This window comes from Penicillium concentricum (assembly GCF_028827145.1).
Source record: "Penicillium concentricum strain IBT 3081 chromosome Unknown utg000001l_segment0_segment0, whole genome shotgun sequence".
Classification (NCBI taxonomy): domain Eukaryota; kingdom Fungi; phylum Ascomycota; class Eurotiomycetes; order Eurotiales; family Aspergillaceae; genus Penicillium; species Penicillium concentricum.
In genome coordinates this window covers 2,635,876-2,660,463 of record NW_026622754.1, presented here as the reverse complement: position 1 = coordinate 2,660,463, position 24,588 = coordinate 2,635,876, and the positions used below count along the sequence as shown (strand labels likewise).

Here is a 24,588-nt window from a genome sequence, read left to right as displayed (position 1 = left end):
ATGACCCACAATGCCGGCCAACCCAGTGACACCAAACCCGACCAAGTCACCAATTGCCAACCCAGCCTTCCGACCAATATCGATGGCAAAGACGTCGACTCTAAAGATAATAAGGTTGATACCAACATCGACCTCAACGGTGCGGATATACGTCGCACACCAGACACACAAGGGTCCAACCTACCAAAGTTGACCCAAGTCACTATTACAAACGTGCCGCGACGACTGAAGCACAACACCAAGAACCCTGAACAATAGGTTCTTCAAGTGAAATTCGCACTAGCACAACTCCGACTAGAACACTTAATCAACAGCAGTGTTCCGCGGCCCGCCAAAGGCCAGCACAACTACAACAGATGGGTGCAATGGTCTCGTACTGTCGCCAACTGGCTGTATCTTCAGGTTGACGAAACCATCCAGGAACGGCTTCAGCAGCGCCGCAATATATCTAGCAAAGCGGACGCTTTATTCGACAGAATTATGAAGATGGTTCGGGAAAGCGACAACGCTGTCAATTTAAGCGCCAAAATCAACAACTACGACAGCAAAACGAGATCGGACTTTGGAGCCGTTAGAAAATACATTGCAGTACACCAATCTCAGTATCACTTGCTTGGTTCGAAGCTGCTCCCCGTCTCTTCTTTGTGCTAGCAATATCGTATCCATCAGCTGGGTATCTGGGTACCCAATCAATACAAATATTCTCAGATCAGCCGAGTTCCATGACATTTTTTAAGTCCTCCAACTATATTATTAATACGGAGGATCATTTGCGAGTGCTTATAAAGTGCTTTCACTGTGGATGAATCCCCAAAGGACATGATCCGTAGCAGATAGAAAGTATTGTCCCCGTGTATCAAGAAAAGTGAAGTTTTCATGCGATTCTGCTATAAGATTGTACCTAATATCCTCCAATCTCTATTCAATCATTTCAAGTAATTTCAAAAGTCATTAACCAATTCATAAACCAAAGATCATTAATGAGCGTATACAGTTCGTGTTCTCATGCAAACCATGCCTTGCCTTCAACCAAGGCGAATTTTCAATGTATCGTTTCCTCCAAGTCCGAGATGAGATGAAACCCGCAATAACCATCCACAAACTCCAAACTCACACCCTTGAGCTCGACCGCGCTCTGGATGTAGCAAGAAGTATCAAATTTACTCCTGGTGACCAGTAATAGCCTTGGTATCCTTGTGTGGAGCCTGGTTCTGTCCGTTGACGGGGTAGTTCTGGTAAGAACCATAGTTCTTGTAGTTGCCGTAGCTCTCGTAGTGGTTGTTCTGAGAGCTGGGGGTGACCTGGGCCTTGCCAGCTCCATTCTGGTTGAGAGCGGGGTTTGCCTGAGCGGGGATAGCCTGGCGCTTCTGGTTTGCATGCCACTGGCCGTTGGCATCGGTCCAGCCATTTTGGTTGTTCTGGTTGTTCTGATTGTTGGTGTGCCATTGGCCCTTCTCGTCGGTCCAGCCGTTCTGGCCATTCTGGTTGTTCTGGACGTTCTGGTTGTTGGTGTGCCATTGGCCCTTCTCGTCGGTCCAGCCGTTCTGGCCATTCTGGTTGTTCTTGACGTTCTGGTTGTTGGTATGCCATTGGCCATTGGCATCAGTCCAGCCATTTTGGTCTGGGTTGTATTGACCATTCTGGTAGTCGTTGTTCCACTGGCCATTCTTCTCAACTTGGCCATGTTGGTTATCGCCATTGTTGGCGACGAACACGCCGTGCTGCCAGTTACCCTTTTGGTACTTTCCACTGGGATCCCATTGACCGGCAACGTCGTTGGGGTCCAAGGGAAGCGCGAGGGTAGACAGAGGGGAGATAGCCAAAAGAAGGAGGCTGCTGATGATAGAGTAGCGCATTTTGAAGGGAGGTGAACTGCAAGAGTTTTGAATGAAGTATAGATAATTCGTTGCTTTTGGCGGTGCTCTTGTATCGTGAGGATCTAGAGATTGTTTTGGTTTGAGAATAATGATTGAAACCCGGTCGAACGGCCTGTATTTATATCCCAGAAACCCTTCAAGCCTCAAGCTCGAGTAATATGTAGCTTCAGAATATGCTACTCAATGGCGTTGGAAGCCTTTGACAAGAATGTCTGAGGTCGGGTCTCGCCATTCTTCGGTGAGGGTTGGGTATTGGCGCTGCAAGGGAGACCGGGGAAACGTGTAGTCGATAACCATATTGCCTTGCGGGGGATAAGCGAGCGGGTGCGCGATGATCTCAATTGACTGTAAAAGACGGAGTAGCACACGTAAGATTTACTAATTCAATAAGCATCAAACTTTTAAGAGTGGACCTTTGAAGAGCTACATGATGATCCTCGCGTGAATCTGCGTAGATCTTGTCCGTAAGGGGAGTGACCACATTCCTTGAAGATCACCACAATTAAATGCTGATCTTGGCTGCATTTCTACGGAAAACTCGCTTACCTAATTCAGTGAATATGCCCAGCTGATCCATGTTGTCTTCCATGCATGCATTTACGTGATACATATAATTTACAACCCCTTGAGCGAATTCTCACGTTGCCCATACATACATCACGCATTGGGAGACTCATGGGATGGCAAAACGTGTGAGACATGCAGGGGACACGTTGCGTTGATCAGCAATGTCTACGAGCTTCAAGCTCTGATGTCAGGGTCGAAGCTGGGGAAAATCCCCTTCGTCAAGTTGCGGTCTGGAGCCGGCAGTTGCCTATTGGAAATCAAAGGAGTTTCGTTGCCCCTTGAATGACTGGAAATTTATTTTGCGCGGTTTGCTTTTGCAACTCATTCAAGAAGCTACTCCAAGGCTCAATCATCGAGATGGGCTTGTTCGACGAAGCTTCCAGTGTAGAGGATTTCTCACATGAATCTAGCAAACGACTTCTCGCAGAGGAAGAAGCGACTCTCTGGAGTGGAAAAGAATCATCGGCACCCACATGTAACAGCTTTGCCGTCTACCTCTTTCGGGCGAGTGTACTTGTGCTGGGATTTTTAGTCGGGACTCTGTTTGGCTTTCAGTGGCGTGGTGACTTGGATGGCCTTTGCAGTCAACATGTTTCTCAATATTGTGAGCTCCAAGGTCCCGCCATACAATTCATTAATCTGATTGAAACAGCAACTGTCATGAAGGAAGTTGGAATTCAATATAGTGTACAAGAATTCAATGGCTCTCTCCTGAAAGAGAATATCTTCCGACAAGATGCCGGCCCAGATGTTGATGCAGCGTGGGAGTCTTTGGGCATCAACTGTGTGTCTTCGAAACGGTTAACTACTCTCTGACATGAGCTAATTACATTTCCTATCTAGACCGCAGTGTTCGAATATCCCCAGAAGATGCCGAACACTCTGGACTTGCTGCGGACCAAGTGAAGATCAATGCGAAGTATGGGGGAGGATTCCCTGCAAATGTCGAGGGCTTGCATCACCTTCACTGTCTGGTCAGTGGCCTATACCTCAAACCAATACTGCGAAACAAGTATACTAACACAGACAAGAATCTCCTTCGTCAGTCACTTTACTATAACTACGATTACTACCACGCGAAGAGGGAAGGGCCCTTCACCAACAATGACTATATCGTCCGCCTCCACGTGTGTATGTTGTTGTTGTTGTTTTTTTTTTTTTTCATTCTCCTCTTATGATAAGGTTTTGAACTGATTATTTCTCTCAAAGCACACTGCCTCGATATTATTCGCCAAGAGCTCATGTGCACGGTCGACAGTGGAGTGTTAGGTCAAGTCTGGATTTACCCCGAGAATCCAGAACCCTATGTTGACTTCAACACTCAGCATCGATGTAAGAACTTCGATGCCGTTCGTCGCTGGGCTGAAAAGAACCAGCTGCCTCAAGACCCGCCTGCGGACTTTTTGCAGCCACCATCAGAGGGAGACCGAATCTATAGCCAAATGCCATGAGATAGGATTGGACACTAAGCCTTAGCCTAGCATAGAAGAATACTATGCTACTCGAAAGTAAAGAAATATCACAATAAGTGATAATCCCAATAGAACAATAATCCCCTCAATTCAATCAAGATTATAAACACTCAAATCATCATTCATCCCAGGCAAAACATAAACAGCATTATCCTCACTCCCAAAAACCTTCAAAGGTCTAATCCCCCTAAACTCCATCCCAATTTTCTCCAATGCGCCCCGACTCCTTTGATTGGTAGGCGAACAAAATCCAAACACAGCATCAACCCCGAGAGTCTTTTTCGCATATTCCAAAAGCCCCTTCGCCGCCTCGGTCGCATACCCCTTCCGACCTTCCTCGGGTAACACGGCAAACCCGATATCCGGGGCAAGATAACTCGGGCCAGGTGGAATTCCCCTCATGAGGGAGACTGTTCCGATCGGCTTCAAGCCTTCATCAGTCTGTCGCGAGACTAGGAACATGCCGTACCCATGGTAGGCGTAGTGTGCTGAAACTCGGCCTTTGAGGAAGGACGATGCTTTTTCTGTTGTGGTGATTCCGGTTTTCCCGCATGAGCTGATGAAATCGTCTGTGTTCCAGAGTTGGACTAAGAAGTCGCTGTGGGTTGGGTCCGTGGGGTTGAAGGGGGTGATTTGGAGACGCGGGGTGGAGATTGTGAAGCCCAGGGGGAATGAATAGTCAGGCATGATTTGGTTCTAGGCAGTGGATAACTAGTACAGATATTGGAGGCCTTTCTTTTATCTTATGGCTGCGTTCATGGGATAGCTTGAGAAAGACGACAATGACTCACAGTTTTGGGGCTGGATTAGAAGCTTTGGGGCTGATAGGCGCTGTTGGCGCGAAAATGGCGTTGCCTATTTGGGTATCACAGTCTCACTGTGAGTTGAAATTATTAAGATAAAGAGAAGTGATAACTGATTTCAAAGAACTGGGGCCAACATTGACCGGATTTAGCCGGCATTTTGTGGTGATCCAGAATGATATTTCCAATGTCCATATCATGAAGTTGTCTCCAACACAGGCCCAGTGTAAACATTTCTAGCGCGCACCACATAGTATATCACAGCCAAGAGAACAGTTCCAATAGTCCCAACAACGCTCCAGTTCATAGTCGTGACAGTAGGCGACATATGCGAAGGCCAAAAACTGAAAAATATAACAATGAGGATATAAATGAGTGCATATGTATTGATCAACGCCCCCAATACACCTGGAATATGGAATGGTCCCCAAACCAACTTGGCGCCGGGAACATTAATCGCACCATCACTATCGTTGTGTCGATAGATATCGCCCTTGCAACGGCGATATAGCAGCAATGCGATGACGACGAGGTAGGATAGGTAAATACCAGACACTGCCATGGAGAGAATGTCGTCAAGGGCCACTTTGGAGCCGATGTTGATGAGTCCCAGGAGCCAGCAGATGGTAAGTGTCAGGAGGATTGAGTACACCGGGAGCTGTGTGGAGGTGGGTACCTTGAACATTATGTTAGCATATCGAAAAGTATTGGTAGGGCGAAAACATACTTGGACCCATAGTCGCCAACCCGGCACTGCTCGATCTCTGGAAAAGGACCAAATTTGCCGTGATGCCGTAGCCAGTATACCAATAACACCAAATATGCCTATGACCAGTACAATAGTACTCATAACCACACTTCCCGCCGTTGATCCTGTCGCCTGATAGAATATTTCGATGTATGGATACCCCGTCGGACCATCCAGAGCATCTTGAATATTTCCACTGCAGAATAACACAGCAATCAACATGCCGAATCCGAGAATACCATTGATAAGCACACTGAACATGATCGCACGGGGGATAACAATGGCTGCATTGTGGATTTCTTCAGCCATCTTGATAGGAAGTCAGTCACCAGGATCATATTGTGTATCACAAGAGGTTTGTCTCACATGGACTACAGCATCGCCTCCCGCAAATGAAAACACACAACCGGAAATTCCCACAAACCAGGACAGACCCTGAGTCGGGAACTCGCCACCGTTCAGGAACTTCGTGAAGACTTCTTGTTTGGTTTTATGATCGGCCAGACAAACCAGCGGTATGATAATTGACACGCAGCCCAGGACGTGTAGGATAAGAATGCCTTTTTCCAATCGAGGGAAGAGCTTCCCGCCTGATAAGTTCACAGCAAGTGCAACTAAGAGACATGCCCACATTATTAGTGTACCCTGCCAAGCTTCGGCTTTGTAGTGTTTGTGGGCGAGGATGGCGACTCCTTGGATCATTGTACCAGACAGATACGCGGCTGAGGCAAATGCGGCCTGCCATCCAACTACCGCAACCCACCCTTTGTTTCGATATTAGTATCTCAGTGTGTTGGTTTCATCGTGAATGGTATGTACCAGTTATGTAGCTCAGAAACTTCATGCAGTTTATTGGAGCAAGCATGGCACACCAGTGATATTGGCCTCCAGATGTTGGTGCCCTGAGGGGATGTCAGCATGAGGCCTTTCTTTTGACATATGTAGTATGCTCACATCGACGCTAACTCTGAAAGAGCGACAAAACAGCATGCTGTGCCTGTCCAAGCAAATATATAGGCATAGACTGCACCCGCCGAGCCTCCACTGCGACCTGTCAATTCCATATTCAGGATTTTCGGTGAGAGGCATACTTATGCAAAGGCGTTGTGAATGTTCTGTGTTGATATCAGCATTTTCGACTCGTTGTTTCAAGTTTGGATGTTCACATACCCAAGTAGTCCCTCCCACGTTCCGAGAACAGTACAACTCAATCCGAGAGTTGCGAAGATGCCGAATTTTCGCTGAAGGAGCAACCCCATTAAATCAAGTACAAGTTACACCGAGTCATCATTTTGTTACCTTCAATACTGGTTTCTTCCCGAGGCGCTCCAGTTGAATTCTGTCATAATCACTGATAGGTGAATCAAGGGAGTTGGCAGAGGCTGCGACCTCTTTCAACTCGTGGGCCATGGTGGATGCAAGTTTTATGTCAAGTTATAAGAGAATTCAATGGCTAAGACGAAGAAGTCTGGGGGGAGGAAGTGGAGAGGCAGCAGGGATTAAAAGATATCTCGAAGCTCTGCGACTGGAGATGATCTGTGCGCTGCATGTAGTGATACAGCTAGCATTCGAAAGTCGGCTGGGATGCTTGGTCTTGAACAAGAGAAGGCAGCGATCCCGCATCCAATAGAAGCAATGAGACACGAGAATATGTTCTTCAGTGAGGGAGCTGTAGATCATACAGCATTCCTCCAATGAAACACGAAGGGTGCATGCATGGCAGGGGTGAAGCAGGGGACCATTGGAGGCTGGGCTCCTGTTAAGATAGTCAGGTAGTTAATTATCGATAGTGCAAACAGCTGTAACATGGTAAGATGGTATGTAATTGATTATATTCTCTTATTGACCCATCTTCATACCACCGTTGGCGCATACCACACTACCAGTACACCAAAGACCATCCGGCGTACACAACATACCAACAACACCGGCAACCTCACTAGTGAAAGCGGGTCTCCGACCACCCATCTTCTCCTGAATCAAGCGCTTCTGCTCATCAGTCAAGCGACTCATAGTATCCTGATTATTCACATCCAACTTGCTCATCGGCGTGTTATCCTGATATCCCTGAATATCCTTCCAGAACTGTTCTCCGGTTGCAAAGTACATATCACCAACAACGGGGCCGGGGTTAACGGCATTAACAGTAGCACGGTCTGCCAGCTCCCGTGCCCAGGTGCGAGTCATCGCCTCAATGGCAGCCTTGGTACCGCCATAGATTGATTGGCCCACGAATCCGAGCGACGAGGATACACTGGAGATGCTCACGATGCGGCCGCTTCGGTCGGTGGGGAGGTATTGGTGGCAGGCTTGTGTGAGGAGGAGAGGGGCGAGGACATTGATTGAGTACTGCCAGTTGAAGTGCTCGGCTTCGATGGGGCCCTTTGTGGCATCGTTCAGGTTCCGGTCTTGTGAGACGCCGGCATTATTGATGAGGATGTCAATTTGGAGTTTTCCTGAGTTGCTGAAATGTTCTTGTGCGGCGGCGATGATGGCTGTCACGGCTTCGGCGGGCTGGCTTAGATCGGCTTGCACGCTTTCACATTTGATGTTATGGGTTTTGGCTAGAGAGGAGCATAAGGCTTCGGTAGGGGCTCGTGAGGACTCTGAGGTGAAGTTCAGGAGAAGTGAGCAGCCCTTTTCGGCCAAATTGCGGGCAATTGCTTCGCCGATTCCTGTGTTGATGGCGTTGGTTAGCTTGATGTCTTGGTATGCGGGGGAGCTGCAACTTACCCCGCGATCCGCCAGTGACGATGCCAAATTTCCCTTCAAGTACGCGAGCCATTTTGAATGTTAATGAGAGAGAGAAGAAATAAAGATATTGAAGGAGATTCCCACCTCTTTAATGTCTCTTATTTAGCCGAAAGTCGCGGAGGAAAACTGCCCGTTCAAGAAAGGAAATGCGGGTAAATTGCAGCTTCGGCCCGAATCTTCAACCGGTTACAATCACCCACATCATTTCGACTTCAAGGAAATTCGACCCGCAAATCTCCAAATTCTCCGATTTTCCGGGCCTCCACATCTTAGAGAGATACATTGCCTTGTCTATCAGGCTTCCAGAAGCTATTTAGGTACTGGAGCTTCAGTTTTCATCTCACACGACGTTTTGGATTTGCTGTCACAGTTATCTATTAGGTTGATATCGGAATCTATATGAAACCCTACTCTCAATTAATCTTGTTCCCTCTTCTTCTTTTCCCTATTTCGACCGGACTGTGCTGGCTTCTGCTCCATGACGAGATGGAAATCTGTTTTCTTTCTTATTTCCTTTCTCGTGGGTAGATGGAAAGGAGAAGAAGGGGGAAAAAGCAGATAGATATTCCCTCGTGTTCGCTTCTAACTTCCTACCTTCTAGTCTGTTTCTGCCTGATTTATTATTCTGCGTTTCTCAATAGTCCATTGCCTCTGGAGCAATGGTTTCCATACCAGAGTTGGAGGTGGCACGACGATCAAATGCCGTAATAGGCAATATGGTGCGCCAGACATGTGCCTTGTTATTGCCAAGAAATACAACACGCTCTGTTGCGGAGGGAAAATCATGGAGTATGACTATGGAGAAGGAGAGATAAATCTGGAGAAAAATGTCATAAAGAGGGCGGTTTAATGGAAATTCCATATGTATCGATTTCTCTTGTATTTTCTAGACGCCTATAGAAATGTAGAAAGAAGTAATAATATATACTTCAAAGGTAGATTCAACCTCGGGAAATCTTCTAGCTATACAAAAAACGATATACGGCTATGAGGGGCCGTAACTTGGCGCATCCTCAAGTACCCAATGCGTCCGACATAGGTATACAACATCTCAAGGTTTGTTGATGAACAACGACATTCAAGAAATCGACAGGTATAGATCTGCCTAGGTGATGTCACCGCTATTTGCCTAGCTGCCAATCTTCTTAGCCTTTCAAGATTAAGTTTACCATCACGAACGCCAAGGGCGCACCAACTTGCCATATCCTTACTGACTGTCGCAGATCTGGGGCCAAGCTGGCTCAGCCCGTCTTATTATAGTGCGCCCGTCGATGTTTAGACAGAAAACATGGCGGATGGCGCCTGAACCAACCCTATATGGACAACGCGTTGCCTTGGCCTACGTTCATACCTGTTGGATATGTCCAAAGCTGAGGACTCAATGTGCGCTATAGCCACAACGAACGTCAATATATAAGATGTAGAGAAATTGCTCGACTTCAGGCAGAATCAATTCTACCTTCTCAGAAGCAAGTCTCGTCTTTACTAGAATCTCGCCGAAACCTTCACAATGCTTCTTGACAAAGTATTACTTGGATCCCTATTGGGACTTGCAGCTACCTCAACAGCGCGCATAATCGCAACAGATGAAGTCCCCTTCATCGGTCCATCCTTCCTCTCTAACTTCGATCCCTCCAATTCAACAGCTATCAACCACGCAAAATCGAAATTCCCTGGCCTCATCGATAACCTCTTCTCAACTGGCGATCTCAATCGTACAGACTTGGCCTTCTACATCGACGTATTTTCAGCTGCGACCAATAGATCCATCTACAGCTATTCGCATGTCGGAGAGAACTCAAAGCAGTCCATGACATCCGGAGAACTCAATGACAAGACCATCTCGCGCATCGGAAGTGTGACGAAGCTCTTCACTGTCTACGCAATCATCGCCAAGGCCGGCATGGAAGTATTCAGCCACCCTGTGACCAAGTACCTCCCCGAACTGGCGGGTAATTCGGCCAACGATCCATTGGAGGAAATACGCTGGGAGGATATCACTGTCGGGGGGCTGGCATCTCAGCAAGCTGGGTCTGGGGGTGTTGCTGGTTTGTGCTCTTCTCAAATTCTAGATTCCCGGTGCTGATTGCTCTGCTAGACTTCCTCAAAGACTACGCGGACCCCGAGAAGCCATTGCAATATGCACCCGAAGGTAATCCAAAAAGGCCCTGTCAGCTAGGAAATTGCTAATATATGTGATTCGCAGATCTTTTGAAGTTCTTCCGTGATGAGAGAAAGCCCGTGATTTCTCCATTCCGAAATGCGGTTTATTCTGATGGCGGTTTTGCTATCCTAGGACAGGTGCTTGCGCGCCTCTCAGGGAAGACTTACAGGAAAGCGGTCCAAGAGGTTCTCTTTGATCCATTGGGCCTGGAGACAATGTCGACAATTGTTCCAACGGGCTCGGATCTTAATGTTATCGATCGGCGCAGTATCGACAAGAACACATCATGGGCCGGTGACGTGGAAATTGTTGCGTCGTAGGTTTTCTTTTCCCCTTTTTATATGTTGAGAACCGCAAGCTAATCGCCCTCAAGAACTGGCAGTTATTACTCCAACGCCGCAGATCTCCGCACCGCAGGTCTCGCCATCTTGAACTCCGAGATCCTCTCCCCAGCCACAACATCACAATGGATGAAACCCAGCAGTGGAACCGGTAGTCTGGTTGAGCTCGTCGGCGCCCCTTGGGAAATCTCTCGCCTCGAGATCCCCGTGACCCCAGGCTCAAACCGTACCCGGATCTCGGATCTCTACACCAAAGCCGGTGGTAACATCGACTATACATCCATATTTGCCCTATCTCCAGACCACGGCATCGGCTACTCCATCCTAGTCGCCGGGTTCACCGCGACGCCCGCCCGCTGGCCTCTCCGCGACGTAGTTGGCGAGACATTCATCCCCGCCGCCGAACACGCAGCCGCAGAAAACGCCCAACGAAACCTGGCCGGCACGTTCGTCGACGAGACATCGCCGGATACAAACATCACGCTATCTGTTGATCGGGGCCGTCCCGGGCTCGGCCTGAAATCGTTCTGGATTAAGGGTGAGAATGCGCGCGATAATGCGAACTGGCGTCTCTATCCGACTGGTCTCAACTCGTTCTCGAGGTCTTTGTCTTCTTTGTATAAGACCAAGGGTACACTTCGTGTGGCGCACCGTATGGTGGAGCCGCAGCCCCCGATGAAACCTCGTGCGGCTGTCGAAGGAGGGAAGGGAGGATTGTTTGATAATTCCTTTGTGTGGATGAATCTAGATTTTGCCGGTCCCTCTGATGAGTTTATTTTCAATTTGGTGGATGGAAGACTTGTTAGTGTTGAGTATCCTGTTACCGGTTCTGTTCTCAAGCGAGTTTGAGGCCGATTTATAGATCAGTCATATCGGTGGTGTGGTAAATGGTTAGGTCTTTCAGCTTAGCTTATTATATGCGTTGTTTATTTCTGTCTTTTTAGATATAGTATCCAGTCTCATAGTGCAGTGAACTATTCATCGACCCATTAATCCCATCCAAATATAGGCGCTAATATGCTTTTTAATATGCTTGGTCAACTTTAGTTTTGCGAATAATAGGGAGAGAGTAGTCGTACGTTATATTATGGGGGTGTAAACATGAGCCCCCTTATACGCCCTCGAAGTGGCTACGACCTAGTCGTCATGCACCTTAACCACGACCTTGCCACGCGCACGCTTTGTGGCGATGCGCTCGTAGGCGCGTATGGCATCCTTCATCTCGAAGACAGAGTCGACAGGGATACGCAAGCGGCCCTCCTCAATCAGACGTGCCAGATAGACCGCGTCGTCACACGAAGGTGGCGTGCTGAACATTATATAGCGACGCGGCACGCCGCCCAGCCATGTGGGCAGCCAGCTATTGAGCAGTACGTTCCACGTCGTCACATATGTCCCCTCGAGCATGCCGATATTTATAAGAGCTCCCTCGGGCTTAAGATAAGCTGGAGAGTTGGCAAAAAGCGCTTGCGTGCCAACGCAGTCAAGCAAAAAGTCAAACGGCTTGTCGCCATACTGCTGCACAAGGTAGGCTGGCAGCAATTCATGTTCGCGGTAGTCGATGAACTATTCCAACGTTGTGTATTAGTCATTTTCTCATACAATGTTAGCAACTGTACATACCTCATCTACACCTAGATCACGAACCATAGGCTCGTTGCCTCCGCTAGCCACGCCGACCACCTTTGCACCACGCAGTTTGCACAACTGCACGAGCACTGACCCGACCGACCCGCTAGCCCCATTCACGAGCACCGTGTGACCCTCGCGCACACCGGCCGTGCGGATCATCTTAAGCGCGGTACTACCGGCCCCGATGGTGCCCGAGGCCGACGCCATATCAACACCATCATCGATTCGTGCGACTTGGGAGCCAGGCAGTCGCACATATTCTGCCAGAACGCCGTGACCCATGGCCACGGCAGGAATGTTCTGAAAGGCAATGACGTGCACGCCGGGATCGCGCAGCTCTACCGGTGCACCCCCGCCAGCTGCCACCACCACACCGGAAAGCTCAAGCTCCGGGACCCACGGGCGGGTGAAAGGTAGTTTAGGCAGAATCTTCATCATCAGCTCAGAACTGAACTGTAGTGACACATTTGACACGCGGATTAGGACGTCGGACGACGAGCCTGTGGGCACGTCGGGCGTTGGATAGTCAGTGGTCAGCTCGAGCGCGCTACTAGCAGGACCGCGTCGCCGGCGTACCCAGGCACGCATGTTTGTCGGTACGGTCGGGGCCTGGGTCTTCGATGACATTTCTTCTGCTATTGGTGCGTGGTGAATAGATGAAGAGGACAGTTCACGATAGAAGTAGGGAGCTTCAGGGCGCGATTTGCCGCAACAATAAAAAGAGCTGGTACTGTAACGGTGTAGAAAAGAGAGATATGGTGGAAAGGCCCGAAAGCCGCTGTTAGATGGAGTGCACAACTCAGAAAAAAGCGTCTCTCGAGCTTATTTAAAGACAATTGAGAACGGACGAACCGGACGAGGCTAACGGACCAGCTAGACGACGTTTGTACGGGGGAAGCGCCGAACACCACCGTGTACGCCCAATAGTCACGTCCAAGCGAATTCAGAGATTTGTAGGAGTGTGTATTCTCAATCGGTAACTATCTTCTACATGTAACCTCTGTCCATCAACGGTTTAATAAAAGTGCAAAGGTAAAGAGAGTATAGGCGTGGCCAACGCGTAGGACATGGTCCCGACGGGTGGACAGGTCCCCGGGGTGTATTAATAAGCATAGTCGGATTTGGCCCATTCCGGCTACCGTAGTCTCAGGGACAACACACTCAGCCGCAATAAACATGCCTTACAATCATGGCGACATCCAAGCCAAGAACACAACTGGGGTGGAAAATGTCCGGGACTCCTGATTTGGTCCGAGACTCCAAACCGAAGACTGTATTTGTCCCCGACTCGAACGAGACTGTCCACACATATGAAGAATCGGACCCCACCGCTAGACAGCGAGTTGTTTTGAGAACTGAGCATTGGAAACGACAAGCAAAAATTGGGAGAGGAAGCTACAGGTCTGTGTGGCTAGAAAAATGCATGAAAGGGAGATAGGAATCATCTTGACACAACGCAGGTTTCCGGGGAAAACGCTATCCCATTTGAGCGTGGGCGCTCTCGTCAAGTAGTCATTCACAAGGAGCTGAACAATGTGTTGGGGATGGGCGGCATAAATCAAGATGTCGTTCGATTCGGGTTGCTGTGGTATGAAAAAGCTGCTCTAATAACGGTAAGAATAAATGAATTACAGTCAAGCACAAATGACTACGTGGAAAACCCCCGCCTAGATCGGAAGAGTGATCAATTGGACACGGTCGTACCATCTCAAATGCACACGAGAGTCCACACTGTAGGCCATCGACAGCTGGACGTGCGGTATGTGAAGCTTGACCAAATTGGATCTGGACAATTCGGGGTTGTATACAAGGCCTTCGATGTCGACACGGGCAGCTTTATTGCTGTTAAGAAAACCCCACGCCCCAACCAAGACGCAGGGGACGAGAGATCCTATGAGACGTTGAAACGCGAGGTTGAGGCTCTATCTCGACTTGGTCACGTTAGTAGCCCTTCCATGCTCTCGCGAACTGAGCTGACACTGCCTTAGCGGTATATCATCGAATTTATCGCTTCGCAAGGCGGAAACGAACTATCTCTGGACATATTGATGCGCCTCGCGGACGGCACACTTCACTCCTTGGTTGCCACTGGTGAATTTTCAAGCCACCACAGTGACCTCACCAATAAGTTTGCCCACCATACACTTCAGGCGCTAGATTACCTAGACATAAAAGGCGTTGTTCATCGAGATACCAAACCAGAAAACATTCTTTACACTAGAATGTCGCTTCCCCCACATATGTTATACCAAGTTGGTGAATTCGGTCTATGCAACCGCACTGTTAGTGCTCGGACTCATGTTGGGACCCCACTATTCGCGGCCCCCGAGCTTCCAAAACGCCAATCACACAAGATGGATGTCTGGTCCCTTTTTGTAACAATCGCATGGACGGTGGATCTCAATAACTTTCGCCAGAATTCACACCAGTTTAGTAACGTCCAGGAGGTCCACAAACAACTCTCGGACGTGGCACCAAAGATGACGAATTTTTCGGAGATGGCGAGACTCGATCTGAGCAAGCGCGCCTCTGCGGCACATATGTTGGTCAAGTGCTTTAATGGGGTCGGACTTTCAACTCCACGGAATCAAGTTCCCCCGCTCAGTTCATCAAAGCTGGAAATCACCGATGCCGAGTTACACTGGGACCCAATGGAACTAGACGATCCCGAGCCTCTGGTCAATGATCGAGCAGGCCCGGGTATAAAATGGGCTCCAAACGATCCTACGAATCCAACCCCTGTGCGCAAGTCGAGAAGATTGCAGGCTCAAGCACTGAAGAAAGACGCCATGGCTGCTAAGTCTCGATTCAATCCTCTTTACGCATAGAAGCTTTGGCTTCTCGGCCATCTTGCTTACTTCCCTGGCGCTTTACAGGCGCTTCGCGTGGGCTCGGCATGCCAAGACTAGAGAATGTGACATTGCTGGAGTAGGGTGTTAACACATCGACCCAGGACTGTCGGTGTCCTTGTTCATCACGAATGCGTTTTTCTTTCTTTGATACTTTCTTGTTGATACTGAGTTTGCGTTCAGCCGCTTCCATTTCTCGTGTTTATACTCACTTATGCAATGTACTTTGTTTCTCCCTAAATTGACCACTTCCCATCCACCACACCAAGTGGAATATGCGATATCCGAACCCGAACTCCGAACTCCGAACAATGCAGCGATATGGCCCCACATGTATATAATCTCCACCTTTAAAAGCAAGAGAACAACAGCCCTTCTCTGAGTTCACAGTTCCCTTAAAAGCCAAAATGACGGACTCTACCATTCTGATCACGGCTGGCCCGTACCAATTCCTCGCGAAGCTCGAGTCTGCCGCTCCCAAGACCGTCAAATTGTTCCGCTCTCTCCTCCCATACCGCCAAAAGCTCATTCATGTGCGATGGAGCGGTGAGGGTATGTGGATTCCGTTGGGCGAGACGGATTTCAATCTCCCCTTTGAAAATCACACGGCGCATCCCGCGCCTGGTCAGATTTTGCTGTACCCCGGAGGTATCTCGGAGACGGAATTCCTATTCTGTTATGGAGGTGTTGCTTTTGCAAGCAAGATGGGAGCTCTTGCTGCGAATCACTTCTTGACTATCACGGAGGGATCTGAGAACTTGTTTGCGCTTGGGAATCTGACGCTGTGGGAAGGAGCACAAGATGTGTTGTTTGAGCTGGCGGATGAGGATAAGTATGTTTTGGAGATTGAATCTTTTCTTGTGTCTGTGGCTGATTCAATATAGAATTCGTCAATTCAAGGCTGTGAGGTCTGCTAAACTCTAGATCGTGCGCATACATTGAGACTTGCAATCCACCAAGTTTTCTGATTATCCATAGATACAAGTTGCTATGCCGATGATATCACATACATTTAGAAATGAAGTTGAATAGTGCCAATTGAATCTGGTCGTAATAGCACTTTACTTCCCTATCTCGAGCACTTACCGCTATTTATATAGAGGTACATATCACATAGACAAACCCCGCTATAATTCCCCACTTCCATTTCTTCAACTTCAACTTCAATTTTCAATTTCAACTCAACTACATCATTCCCTTAATCCAATTACAACCAAGAAACAAAATGTCCTCAAACACCCCAACAATCCTCCTCCTAGGAACATGCGACACCAAACTCCCAGAACTCCTCTACACAAAATCCCAAATCGAATCCACAAACGCCAAAGTCCTCCTAATGGACATCAGCCGCAACCCAACAACCCACGACCAAATCACCATCCCCCAAACCGCCCTAACAACCCCCTCAACTCCAATCCCAGATCTAACAACCCTCCCCCGAGCCGAGTACATAACCACCCTGACACCCTACGCCACCAAAAAAGTAACATCACTCCACGAATCCCGCCAAATCCACGGTATCATCGGCATAGGCGGGTCATGCGGGACATCACTCGCAGCAGCAGTGATGCGCGACGCGCTACCGGTTGGATTCCCCAAACTCCTCGTGTCAACCATGGCGTCCGGGGATGTGGGGCCGTATATCGGGGAAACGGATATCAGCATGATGTACAGCGTTGTGGATATCGCGGGTCGGAATCGTGTTTTGGAGGGTGTTCTTGATAACGCTGCTGGGGGGATTGCGGGGATGGCTAGTTCGTTTCTGAAACGGCAAAACGAAAAGAAACAAGAACCAGAGACATCTTCTGGTGTCAGGATTGGTATATCCATGTTTGGAGTTACGACGCCTGGTGTTACGCGTGCACGGGAACGTCTCGAGGAGGTGCTGGCTGGTTGTGAGGTTTATGTTTTTCATGCTACGGGGTCTGGGGGGAGGGCTTTGGAGAGGCTTGTTAGGGAGGGACAGATTGATGCGGTGCTTGATTTGACGACTACGGAGATTGCGGATGAGGTTGTTGGTGGAGTTCTTAGTGCTGGGGCTGGACGGTTGACGGCTGCTACGGAGCGGGATATTCCGAGGGTTGTTAGTGTTGGGGCTTGTGATATGGTGAATTTTGGAGGGATGGGGAGTGTTCCTGGTGGTTTTCGGGAGGGCCGGTTGTTGCATGAGCATAATGCGACTGTTACGCTGATGCGGACTACTAAGGAGGAGTGTGGAGAGATTGGGAGGTTTATAGCGGGGAATTTGGTGCGGGATGGAGGACAGTTGAAGCGGACCAAGGTGATTCTGCCTGTTGGTGGAGTGAGCATGTTGGATGTTCCTGGTCAGCCATTCCAGGATCCAGAGGCGGATGAGGTATTGTTTTCTACTTTGGAGAAGGAATTGGAGGGGAGTGGGATATCAGTCGTGCGAGATTCGTGTGACATCAATGATCCTGACTTTGCAGTGGTGGTAGCAGATGAGCTGGTCAAATTGATCCGTGGAGAATAAATCTTACATAGCCAGAAATATGACCAAAAGCCAGTCTACAAGCTACAAGCAATTACAGGAATAAAAATGTTGACGCATAGCTTCTATTGTTGAAGTACTACACCATCACAATCGGCCCATGGAGGCCTACACACCAGAATAAGGTATCAAAGATAAAATCCCATCCGCAAAGCAGTGTTGAATGCAAGACCATCCCAGGTCATCCCACGCCAAAACAAAACATTAGAAACACACCATCCCCGGTGCAGGCCACTTTTTATGCCGTTGAAGGACAACCACTTTTGAGTTCTAAGTTGATGGAGAACTCGAAATGCCAATCATAACATCGTCGAATCATGTTGAAAGTCTATTTCCCAAAAATATCATCGATCACGAGTTGAAAAATGTAGAGAAATTAGTAACGGTAGATCTCGGGCTTGAAGGGGCCGTTGACATCGAGGCTGAGGTACTCGGCCTGGACGGGGGTCAGCTTGGTGAGCTTGGCGTTGACGTGGTCCAAGTGGCAGCGAGCGACCTGCTCGTCGAGCTGCTTGGGCAGAACGTAGACACCGATGGGCTTGCGGCCACCGGCACCGAACTCAATGTACTTCTTGCCGAAAGCAACATCCTCAGCCTTGAAGAGAGCGATCTGAGCAAGGACCTGGTTGGAGAAAGAGCAGGACATGACGAAGGAAGAGTGGCCGGTAGCACAGCCAAGGTTGACAAGACGACCCTCGGCGAGGAGGATGATGTTCTTGCCGTTGAGCTGGTAACGGTCAACCTGGGGCTTGATGTTCTGGACGGACTGAGCGTTGGCCTTCAACCAGGCGACGTCAATCTCGATATCGAAGTGACCAATGTCTGGAAAATCGTTAGTATTAATGTTCAAACCAACATGTGAGTCAAAATAACTTACTGCAGACAATGGCGTCGTTGCGCATGGCCTCGAAGTGACGGCCAACAAGGATGTCACGGCAGCCAGTGGTGGTGACGAAGATCTGACCGGTAGGGGCAGCATCCTCCATAGTGCTAACCTCGTAACCCTGGACGGCAGCCTGGAGGGCGTTGATGGGGTCGACCTCAGTGACAATGACACGGGCACCCATGGAGTGGAGAGCCTGGGCACAACCCTTACCGACATCACCGTAACCGGCAACGACGGCGATCTTACCAGCGATCATGACATCGGTGGCACGCTTGATACCATCGATGAGGGACTCACGGCAGCCGTAAAGGTTGTCGAACTTGGACTTGGTGACACAGTCGTTGACGTTGATGGCGGGAACCTTGAGCTTGTTCTCCTTCAGCATCTTGTACAGGTGGTGGACACCGGTGGTGGTCTCCTCGGAGACACCGAAGCAGTCATCGAGCATCTCGGGGTACTTAGTGTGGATGAGGGAGGTGAGATCACCACCGTCATCAAGGATGAGGTTGAGCTTCTTGCCATCCTTGAAGGCCTGGAGCTGCTGGTCCAAGCACCACTGGTACTCCTCCTCGGTCTCACCCTTCCAGGCGAAGCTGTAGAAAAGAATGGTCAGACGAAGTCCACAACAAAGGTGTGAGATCTCAGAAAACTTACACAGGGACACCGGCGGCGGCAATAGCAGCGGCGGCGTGATCCTGGGTGGAGAAAATGTTGCAAGAGGTCCAGGTGACCTCAGCACCGAGGTGGGTGAGGGTCTCGATGAGGACGGCAGTCTGGATGGCTGGAGAAGCGGTCAGTACAAGCTTTGCTTTTTGTGATAGATCAACATACTCATGTGGAGACAACCGGCAATACGGGCACCAGCGAGGGGCTGGTCAGCACCGTACTTCTCACGGATGGCCATGAGACCGGGCATCTCAACCTCGGAGAGCTCGATCTCGCGACGACCGAAAGCGGCCAGGGACTAGGGAATGGTCAATGGTTTTGAAGGAGAAAAACAGGAAGAGAGACATACGAGGTCAGCGACCTTGAACTTCTGTGCGGGGGCAGCCATTATGTAGTATGTATTCAAAAACTGTTGATTATTAGTGAGAAAGATCAGATAGAAAGTGATGTAGAGAATTGACTGACCAAAGGGTGTATGAATGAGAGAAGAAGAGAAAGAGGGAAAAGGAGAATAATAGAGGGGAAGGAAAACTCTCCGCTTAGTGAGGGATCGCCAAGGTCCTGGGAACGTGGCAAGTACCGGGTACGGTCTTGTAATACAATTTTAACGTGTACGGTCAGGTACCGGTACTTCTCAACACTTCGGACTCCGTAGTGGGCTGACTGATGGCGGGGTCCTTGCTTAGTCACGACGGATAGCCAACTTGGGCGTTGACCATCGTGGACAGGACTGAACCGCTAAAGCACCTTGGGAGCAAACAGAAATACGTTGAACACTTTCATTGGAGCTATTTTCTCAAAGTTTACTATTTCCTTGCTTTACACGTGCTAGTCGCTCATGGCTTTCGGTGAAGGTGTTGTTTGCTGCGGCCGCTGTAGTACTAATTTCAAGCGCAAGAGAAAAAGCGGCAATTAGACCCGCTAGACGGGATTTCATGCCAGGACCATTGCATTCCATAATGCCGAGGGCTTCTCGCTGCGTTTCATATGCGGTTCCACCTCCAACAGTGCCAACGGGTAGAGATGGGAAATAGAGGGTCAATTTGAGCTGGCGAGACTTATGATCATACTCCGGGGTCAAATGTCCCCAAGGTCCTTCGGCAACCGATGCGACATCCTGACCAGTCGCAATAAAGATCCCGGTGATGACGTTGGCCACATTTATATTAGAGCCGAACTGACCATTTCGAATCCCTCCCTCTTGTAGTGTGCGGAAAGTATGGTATAGGGTCTCGGTCGTGCACTTGAGAATGGCACGGCATACTGTATCAGAGAGGGAGGTCCATGTGACCACTTCAACCCCTCTAGGTGAGCAGACAGCTCCCCAGGATGGCTTTTTGTCTGGCGCCATGTTGCCTTCAATAAGGACACCCGTAATATTCAGCCCCAGATCCTGTGTGGAAGCAAGAAGCCAATCACAGGCATTTTGAGTAGCAATTGTGACCATATTTTGGCCCGCTGCATCTCCACATGTGTAGTCAAACCGCACATGTACATTGGAACCGATGATATCAGGTGTCAATTTCACAAGACGGGCGTAGCGGCTTGTGGATTCTGCGGCCTTAGCGATGGGATTCCACAGATCTGGCACGCGATGCGCAAAATCGATCGCCTCTTGGGTACAATTAAATCGAAACACTGGACTGCGAGACATTGCTTCGCCCAGGACATGAAACTGCCCTCCGCCAGACTCATTGAGAACCTTGCAGCCTCTGCTGCAGCTTGCGATGATTGCAGACTCGGTGGTAGCAATTGGGGCATAGGTTGCACTACTGGTGCCATCGGAATTTCTCATCGATAGAGGACCAGCCAGTCCAACTGGCACAGAGGTATATCCGATGAAGTTTTCAATAGATATTTTCGGTGCATCGTTTATGCGTTCGGTTATATGCTTTGCATCTTGCAGAACATGTCCAAACTTTTCTATCGTCTTTGAGGCCATCTATACGCTATAGATTGGATATGGAAACAATATCTCGTCAATTGCTGTTATTGGCGTGGAAAACGAATTGGACTATACTTAGTAAAATATACATAGCATGCATTATATATATTATGCAAAATTCTCCTTTAATCGATAAATACCCGTATCAACTCATGGGGAAGCCTCATGATCCAGTATCAATCCTACAAATGGAACATGTTATTCAGGATGTGCAGCATGCATTTTGCTCGCGTACGCTATTGCATGATAGAAAGCGCCTTAGGGTTGTACGACCTGATGTTCACTCTGTGACCGGGATTTGCTTATGTAGATCGCGTAACATACAATCCTGATATATGACTTTTTGTATAATAACAATAGTATCCACAAAGCGATGTACATTTCGAGAGGATAATCGGGTGGGATGATTGGCAACGAGGCCTCGTGCCTATAGCTTAAATTCCCACGATTTCAATGAACAGAACGGAGCAGGTAACATATGTGGCTTGCTGATCGCATTTTTATGAGCTATTACCGAGAAACAGGTTTATATTATGGGGTAGAAGCTTTGTTGAATACGAAATTGCCCCGTAGTAGCTCTCTCAATACAGGATGCATCAACGCATTTCTTTAGGGTTTTGTCCGGTGACTTCGTGAGGACTTGCAGAAACTTGCACGTAGTGAGTCTTTCTAATTAAATTTACATGGAGATTGAACGAGAGAGAATGGCTGCTAGATATAGATGCCACTAGCGAACTATAGGCTCGCCACTCAGCAGGTGTCCCATGCGCCTTGTCTCACCATCATCATTAACTAGTTCCTATCTTCGAGAGAGATACCATCAACATTGTCAAAGACAAGCTACCTTACTGTGTAACAATATATTTCCCCGTTACACCACTAGTCTGGATCCCCAAGCAAGCAGCTACATTGATCAAGGTGGCGTGGACCTGTAAAAATGCACATAACTACACTACTTTGTAGAACAACGTATCACCGTCGATCCATCTGGATAATATTATCCCCGAGGTCAAAGTACCAGACATATAAGAATTATTTAGCAATAGAGCCCTTTTTTTTTATGAATTAGACTAACTATTACCATTATTCAAGCTCCCTGCCATCAGTGCCATTCTATAATTTGGACATTGTACTTCCTTGACAGTCATAGGGTTTATCACTAAACAATGACTTCCTCATCCCTCGAATTACTCCGTCTACCCGTCTTTAAGGATATTCCACGAGATGCTACCGACCATGAGAGAATATATCTCAGTTACCAGCGTGCTGCTGCTGCCACCAAAGCTTATGGTTAGAAGACTACTCCAATTTCCAATCCTCCATGTGAGCTAACCCACCAATATAGGGATGACGGCGGTAGATATCCTTCAATGCACTCAGAAATTCTGGGATATTCATCTGGATATCATCGGGGTTGTAGACTGCGCTGCATTTACCTTGATGACCATTCAAATCAACCTTGCAGCAGGGACCTTGGCTCCCTTTGCAGAGAAACAACCGCAGTACCGAGAGCTCTTGAATCAGATGTTGAACTTTGAAATTTCGTTAGTATAGATCCGCCAATAGCTGCTAATATATCAATACTAATTCAGCTGACTAGGGCACAGTATATGCTGACCGAGGTTGGGCACGGTTTAGATGCAAAGAATTTGGAAACAACTGCAACAATGCTTCCAAGTGGCGAGTTCGATCTGCACACCCCTAGCCCCAGTGCGGCAAAGTAAGATGCATTATACTTCTCATACTGTGACACTCTTTTGATGATTTTAGGATTATGCCACCATCTTCGCCAGTAAAGGGGCTGCCACGAGTCGGGATTGTCTTTGCCCAGCTTATTGTTTCTGGCGAAAATCGTGGTATCAGACCATTTATTACTTGGCTCAGCGATGGAAATCAGATGTGTAATGGTGTGACTTCAAAGTACGTACGAGAAACGAATACCCAGCTGGATGAAACAAGATACTTACCGACATATTCGCGTTCGTTTAGGTTGCTCCCCAGGCGAGCAGCATCGAAACCGGTGGATCATGCCATTACGAGTTTTACTCATATCCGCCTTCCCCATTCAGCGCTCTTAGGAACTGTAGATAAGCCAAAAGATATGCGCAAGCACTTCATGTCATCTATCTGGCGCATTGGAGTTGGTACTCTCGGATTATCACTAACCATGGTTCCGACGATGAAGCGGAGTGTTTTCGTCGCAGGAAAATATAGCCAGCGTCGACATATATTGGGGCCAGACCAGAAACCCAAGCCCATTATCTCTTTCCGAACTCAATACGGTCCGATCCTGCATGGATTAGCGCAGATATTTGTTTTCGAGGCCTACGCTCAAAAAAGCATTCAGTACTTCCAAGACCCCAGTCTGACAGAATTGGTCCAGCATTCCATTGGGGCCATGTTTAAGGCTGTTTTGTGCAAAACATCTCAAGCTTGTCATTTTACACTCTCGGAGCGATGTGGAGGACAGGGTTTGTTTGAGAACAATCATATTATTGAGGCAATGTTGGAGACGCGTGGAATATCGATTGCCGAGGGAGATATCCTAGTGTTGTGTATTCGTATGTGGATCTTCTTGCTTTCATTTCATTTTACATGATGCACTAACGAAGTTCAATTCTAGGATTAGCATCGGAACTTCTTCTAAATCGATACCAAATGCCCCCTGCAAAGGACCCATCATCCTTTTTAGCAAAGCATGAACAAGGGCTACTTGATGAGCTTCACAGAATGGCCAAGGGCATTTCAGGAGGTCACCGTGGAGAGGATTTTAACCGCTTGATTTTGCCAAGATCACAGGAACTTGTCGAGGCTATAGGATATCGCATAGCTTATGACGCCGCTACAGAGACAGGGGTTCATACTGACTTAGTGGCCTTGTATGAAATTTGGGTCATGTTACAGGATCAGAGCTGGTTTGTTCAGCATGTCGGTCTAACCCGTGAGGATATGTTCCAGATGGAAGCCGAAAGACTCAGCGCTGTGTTGCCTCGGTTAGATGCTTTGCTGGATGCTACCGGTGCTGAACCCTACTGTAATGCGCCCATTCTGTCTCAGACATCGTGGGAGCATTTCGTCGACCAATTGGAGACTAAGACAGGAAATGGTACTACAGACATTGGTTACTCAAGGGGCCGGGCCATGCTCTGAGCATTATTCGATATTTCTACTTGTGCTTAGGCTTTCTGTTTTAGTTGGAGGTTTTTTGTGTTTGTATCTGCTTAGCTACATTCTAATTTCAAGTTCAAAATCTAATTTCTTGAAGTTAAAGATCAGATACAGAGCCAGACTTAGCTCATATCCGTGTTATTGAATATGTCCTAGTTAATATCCCTGCTGTTGCAATTTCAAGTAGAGACGGCGCTCGATCGCTGA

At 48.3% G+C, this 24,588-nt stretch overlaps 14 protein-coding genes across 14 annotated transcripts; 7 read left to right on the top strand and 7 right to left on the bottom strand.

The window, feature by feature from the left end:
• Nucleotides 1-651, top strand: N7517_001000 (uncharacterized protein; the record flags this gene model as incomplete). The annotated part of the gene is made up of 2 exons (XM_056718730.1): nucleotides 1-213; nucleotides 259-651. 2 exons carry the CDS (start codon nucleotides 1-3, stop codon nucleotides 649-651), a joined length of 606 nt encoding a protein of 201 aa, XP_056582865.1.
• A 509-nt stretch (nucleotides 652-1,160) lies between these two features.
• N7517_000999 (uncharacterized protein) lies at nucleotides 1,161-1,856 on the bottom strand (the record flags this gene model as incomplete). The annotated part of the gene is made up of 1 exon (XM_056718729.1): nucleotides 1,161-1,856. The coding sequence occupies one exon, from the start codon at nucleotides 1,854-1,856 to the stop codon at nucleotides 1,161-1,163; it is 696 nt and encodes a 231-aa protein (XP_056582864.1).
• Nucleotides 1,857-2,801: 945 nt separating this feature from the next.
• N7517_000998 (oxidase ustYa family protein) lies at nucleotides 2,802-3,895 on the top strand (the record flags this gene model as incomplete). The annotated part of the gene is made up of 5 exons (XM_056718728.1): nucleotides 2,802-3,048; nucleotides 3,097-3,228; nucleotides 3,288-3,418; nucleotides 3,476-3,575; nucleotides 3,654-3,895. The coding sequence occupies 5 exons, from the start codon at nucleotides 2,802-2,804 to the stop codon at nucleotides 3,893-3,895; spliced, it is 852 nt and encodes a 283-aa protein (XP_056582863.1).
• A 111-nt stretch (nucleotides 3,896-4,006) lies between these two features.
• N7517_000997 (GNAT family N-acetyltransferase) lies at nucleotides 4,007-4,603 on the bottom strand (the record flags this gene model as incomplete). Its single annotated transcript, XM_056718727.1, has 1 exon — nucleotides 4,007-4,603. One exon carries the CDS (start codon nucleotides 4,601-4,603, stop codon nucleotides 4,007-4,009), a length of 597 nt encoding a protein of 198 aa, XP_056582862.1.
• A 312-nt stretch (nucleotides 4,604-4,915) lies between these two features.
• On the bottom strand, nucleotides 4,916-6,877 carry N7517_000996 (uncharacterized protein; the record flags this gene model as incomplete). Its single annotated transcript, XM_056718726.1, has 8 exons — nucleotides 4,916-5,395; nucleotides 5,447-5,776; nucleotides 5,834-6,231; nucleotides 6,287-6,369; nucleotides 6,422-6,511; nucleotides 6,559-6,582; nucleotides 6,638-6,708; nucleotides 6,767-6,877. The coding sequence occupies 8 exons, from the start codon at nucleotides 6,875-6,877 to the stop codon at nucleotides 4,916-4,918; spliced, it is 1,587 nt and encodes a 528-aa protein (XP_056582861.1).
• A 429-nt stretch (nucleotides 6,878-7,306) lies between these two features.
• N7517_000995 (SDR family NAD(P)-dependent oxidoreductase) lies at nucleotides 7,307-8,252 on the bottom strand (the record flags this gene model as incomplete). The annotated part of the gene is made up of 2 exons (XM_056718725.1): nucleotides 7,307-8,142; nucleotides 8,201-8,252. The coding sequence occupies 2 exons, from the start codon at nucleotides 8,250-8,252 to the stop codon at nucleotides 7,307-7,309; spliced, it is 888 nt and encodes a 295-aa protein (XP_056582860.1).
• Nucleotides 8,253-9,731: 1,479 nt separating this feature from the next.
• Nucleotides 9,732-11,575, top strand: N7517_000994 (serine hydrolase domain-containing protein; the record flags this gene model as incomplete). The annotated part of the gene is made up of 4 exons (XM_056718724.1): nucleotides 9,732-10,269; nucleotides 10,320-10,373; nucleotides 10,428-10,701; nucleotides 10,759-11,575. The coding sequence occupies 4 exons, from the start codon at nucleotides 9,732-9,734 to the stop codon at nucleotides 11,573-11,575; spliced, it is 1,683 nt and encodes a 560-aa protein (XP_056582859.1).
• Nucleotides 11,576-11,863: 288 nt separating this feature from the next.
• On the bottom strand, nucleotides 11,864-12,985 carry N7517_000993 (NAD(P)-dependent alcohol dehydrogenase; the record flags this gene model as incomplete). Its single annotated transcript, XM_056718723.1, has 2 exons — nucleotides 11,864-12,292; nucleotides 12,350-12,985. The coding sequence occupies 2 exons, from the start codon at nucleotides 12,983-12,985 to the stop codon at nucleotides 11,864-11,866; spliced, it is 1,065 nt and encodes a 354-aa protein (XP_056582858.1).
• Nucleotides 12,986-14,070: 1,085 nt separating this feature from the next.
• On the top strand, nucleotides 14,071-15,186 carry N7517_000992 (uncharacterized protein; the record flags this gene model as incomplete). The annotated part of the gene is made up of 2 exons (XM_056718722.1): nucleotides 14,071-14,298; nucleotides 14,347-15,186. The coding sequence occupies 2 exons, from the start codon at nucleotides 14,071-14,073 to the stop codon at nucleotides 15,184-15,186; spliced, it is 1,068 nt and encodes a 355-aa protein (XP_056582857.1).
• A 428-nt stretch (nucleotides 15,187-15,614) lies between these two features.
• N7517_000991 (uncharacterized protein) lies at nucleotides 15,615-16,131 on the top strand (the record flags this gene model as incomplete). Its single annotated transcript, XM_056718721.1, has 2 exons — nucleotides 15,615-16,039; nucleotides 16,092-16,131. The coding sequence occupies 2 exons, from the start codon at nucleotides 15,615-15,617 to the stop codon at nucleotides 16,129-16,131; spliced, it is 465 nt and encodes a 154-aa protein (XP_056582856.1).
• A 301-nt stretch (nucleotides 16,132-16,432) lies between these two features.
• Nucleotides 16,433-17,698, top strand: N7517_000990 (Tm-1-like ATP-binding domain-containing protein; the record flags this gene model as incomplete). Its single annotated transcript, XM_056718720.1, has 1 exon — nucleotides 16,433-17,698. The coding sequence occupies one exon, from the start codon at nucleotides 16,433-16,435 to the stop codon at nucleotides 17,696-17,698; it is 1,266 nt and encodes a 421-aa protein (XP_056582855.1).
• A 394-nt stretch (nucleotides 17,699-18,092) lies between these two features.
• N7517_000989 (adenosylhomocysteinase) lies at nucleotides 18,093-19,656 on the bottom strand (the record flags this gene model as incomplete). Its single annotated transcript, XM_056718719.1, has 5 exons — nucleotides 18,093-18,538; nucleotides 18,594-19,195; nucleotides 19,257-19,383; nucleotides 19,434-19,566; nucleotides 19,618-19,656. The coding sequence occupies 5 exons, from the start codon at nucleotides 19,654-19,656 to the stop codon at nucleotides 18,093-18,095; spliced, it is 1,347 nt and encodes a 448-aa protein (XP_056582854.1).
• A 408-nt stretch (nucleotides 19,657-20,064) lies between these two features.
• On the bottom strand, nucleotides 20,065-21,210 carry N7517_000988 (hydroxymethylglutaryl-CoA reductase; the record flags this gene model as incomplete). The annotated part of the gene is made up of 1 exon (XM_056718718.1): nucleotides 20,065-21,210. One exon carries the CDS (start codon nucleotides 21,208-21,210, stop codon nucleotides 20,065-20,067), a length of 1,146 nt encoding a protein of 381 aa, XP_056582853.1.
• A 1,169-nt stretch (nucleotides 21,211-22,379) lies between these two features.
• N7517_000987 (Acyl-CoA dehydrogenase/oxidase) lies at nucleotides 22,380-24,363 on the top strand (the record flags this gene model as incomplete). Its single annotated transcript, XM_056718717.1, has 6 exons — nucleotides 22,380-22,503; nucleotides 22,559-22,757; nucleotides 22,814-22,933; nucleotides 22,984-23,133; nucleotides 23,203-23,774; nucleotides 23,837-24,363. The coding sequence occupies 6 exons, from the start codon at nucleotides 22,380-22,382 to the stop codon at nucleotides 24,361-24,363; spliced, it is 1,692 nt and encodes a 563-aa protein (XP_056582852.1).
• Nucleotides 24,364-24,588: the final 225 nt, after the last annotated feature.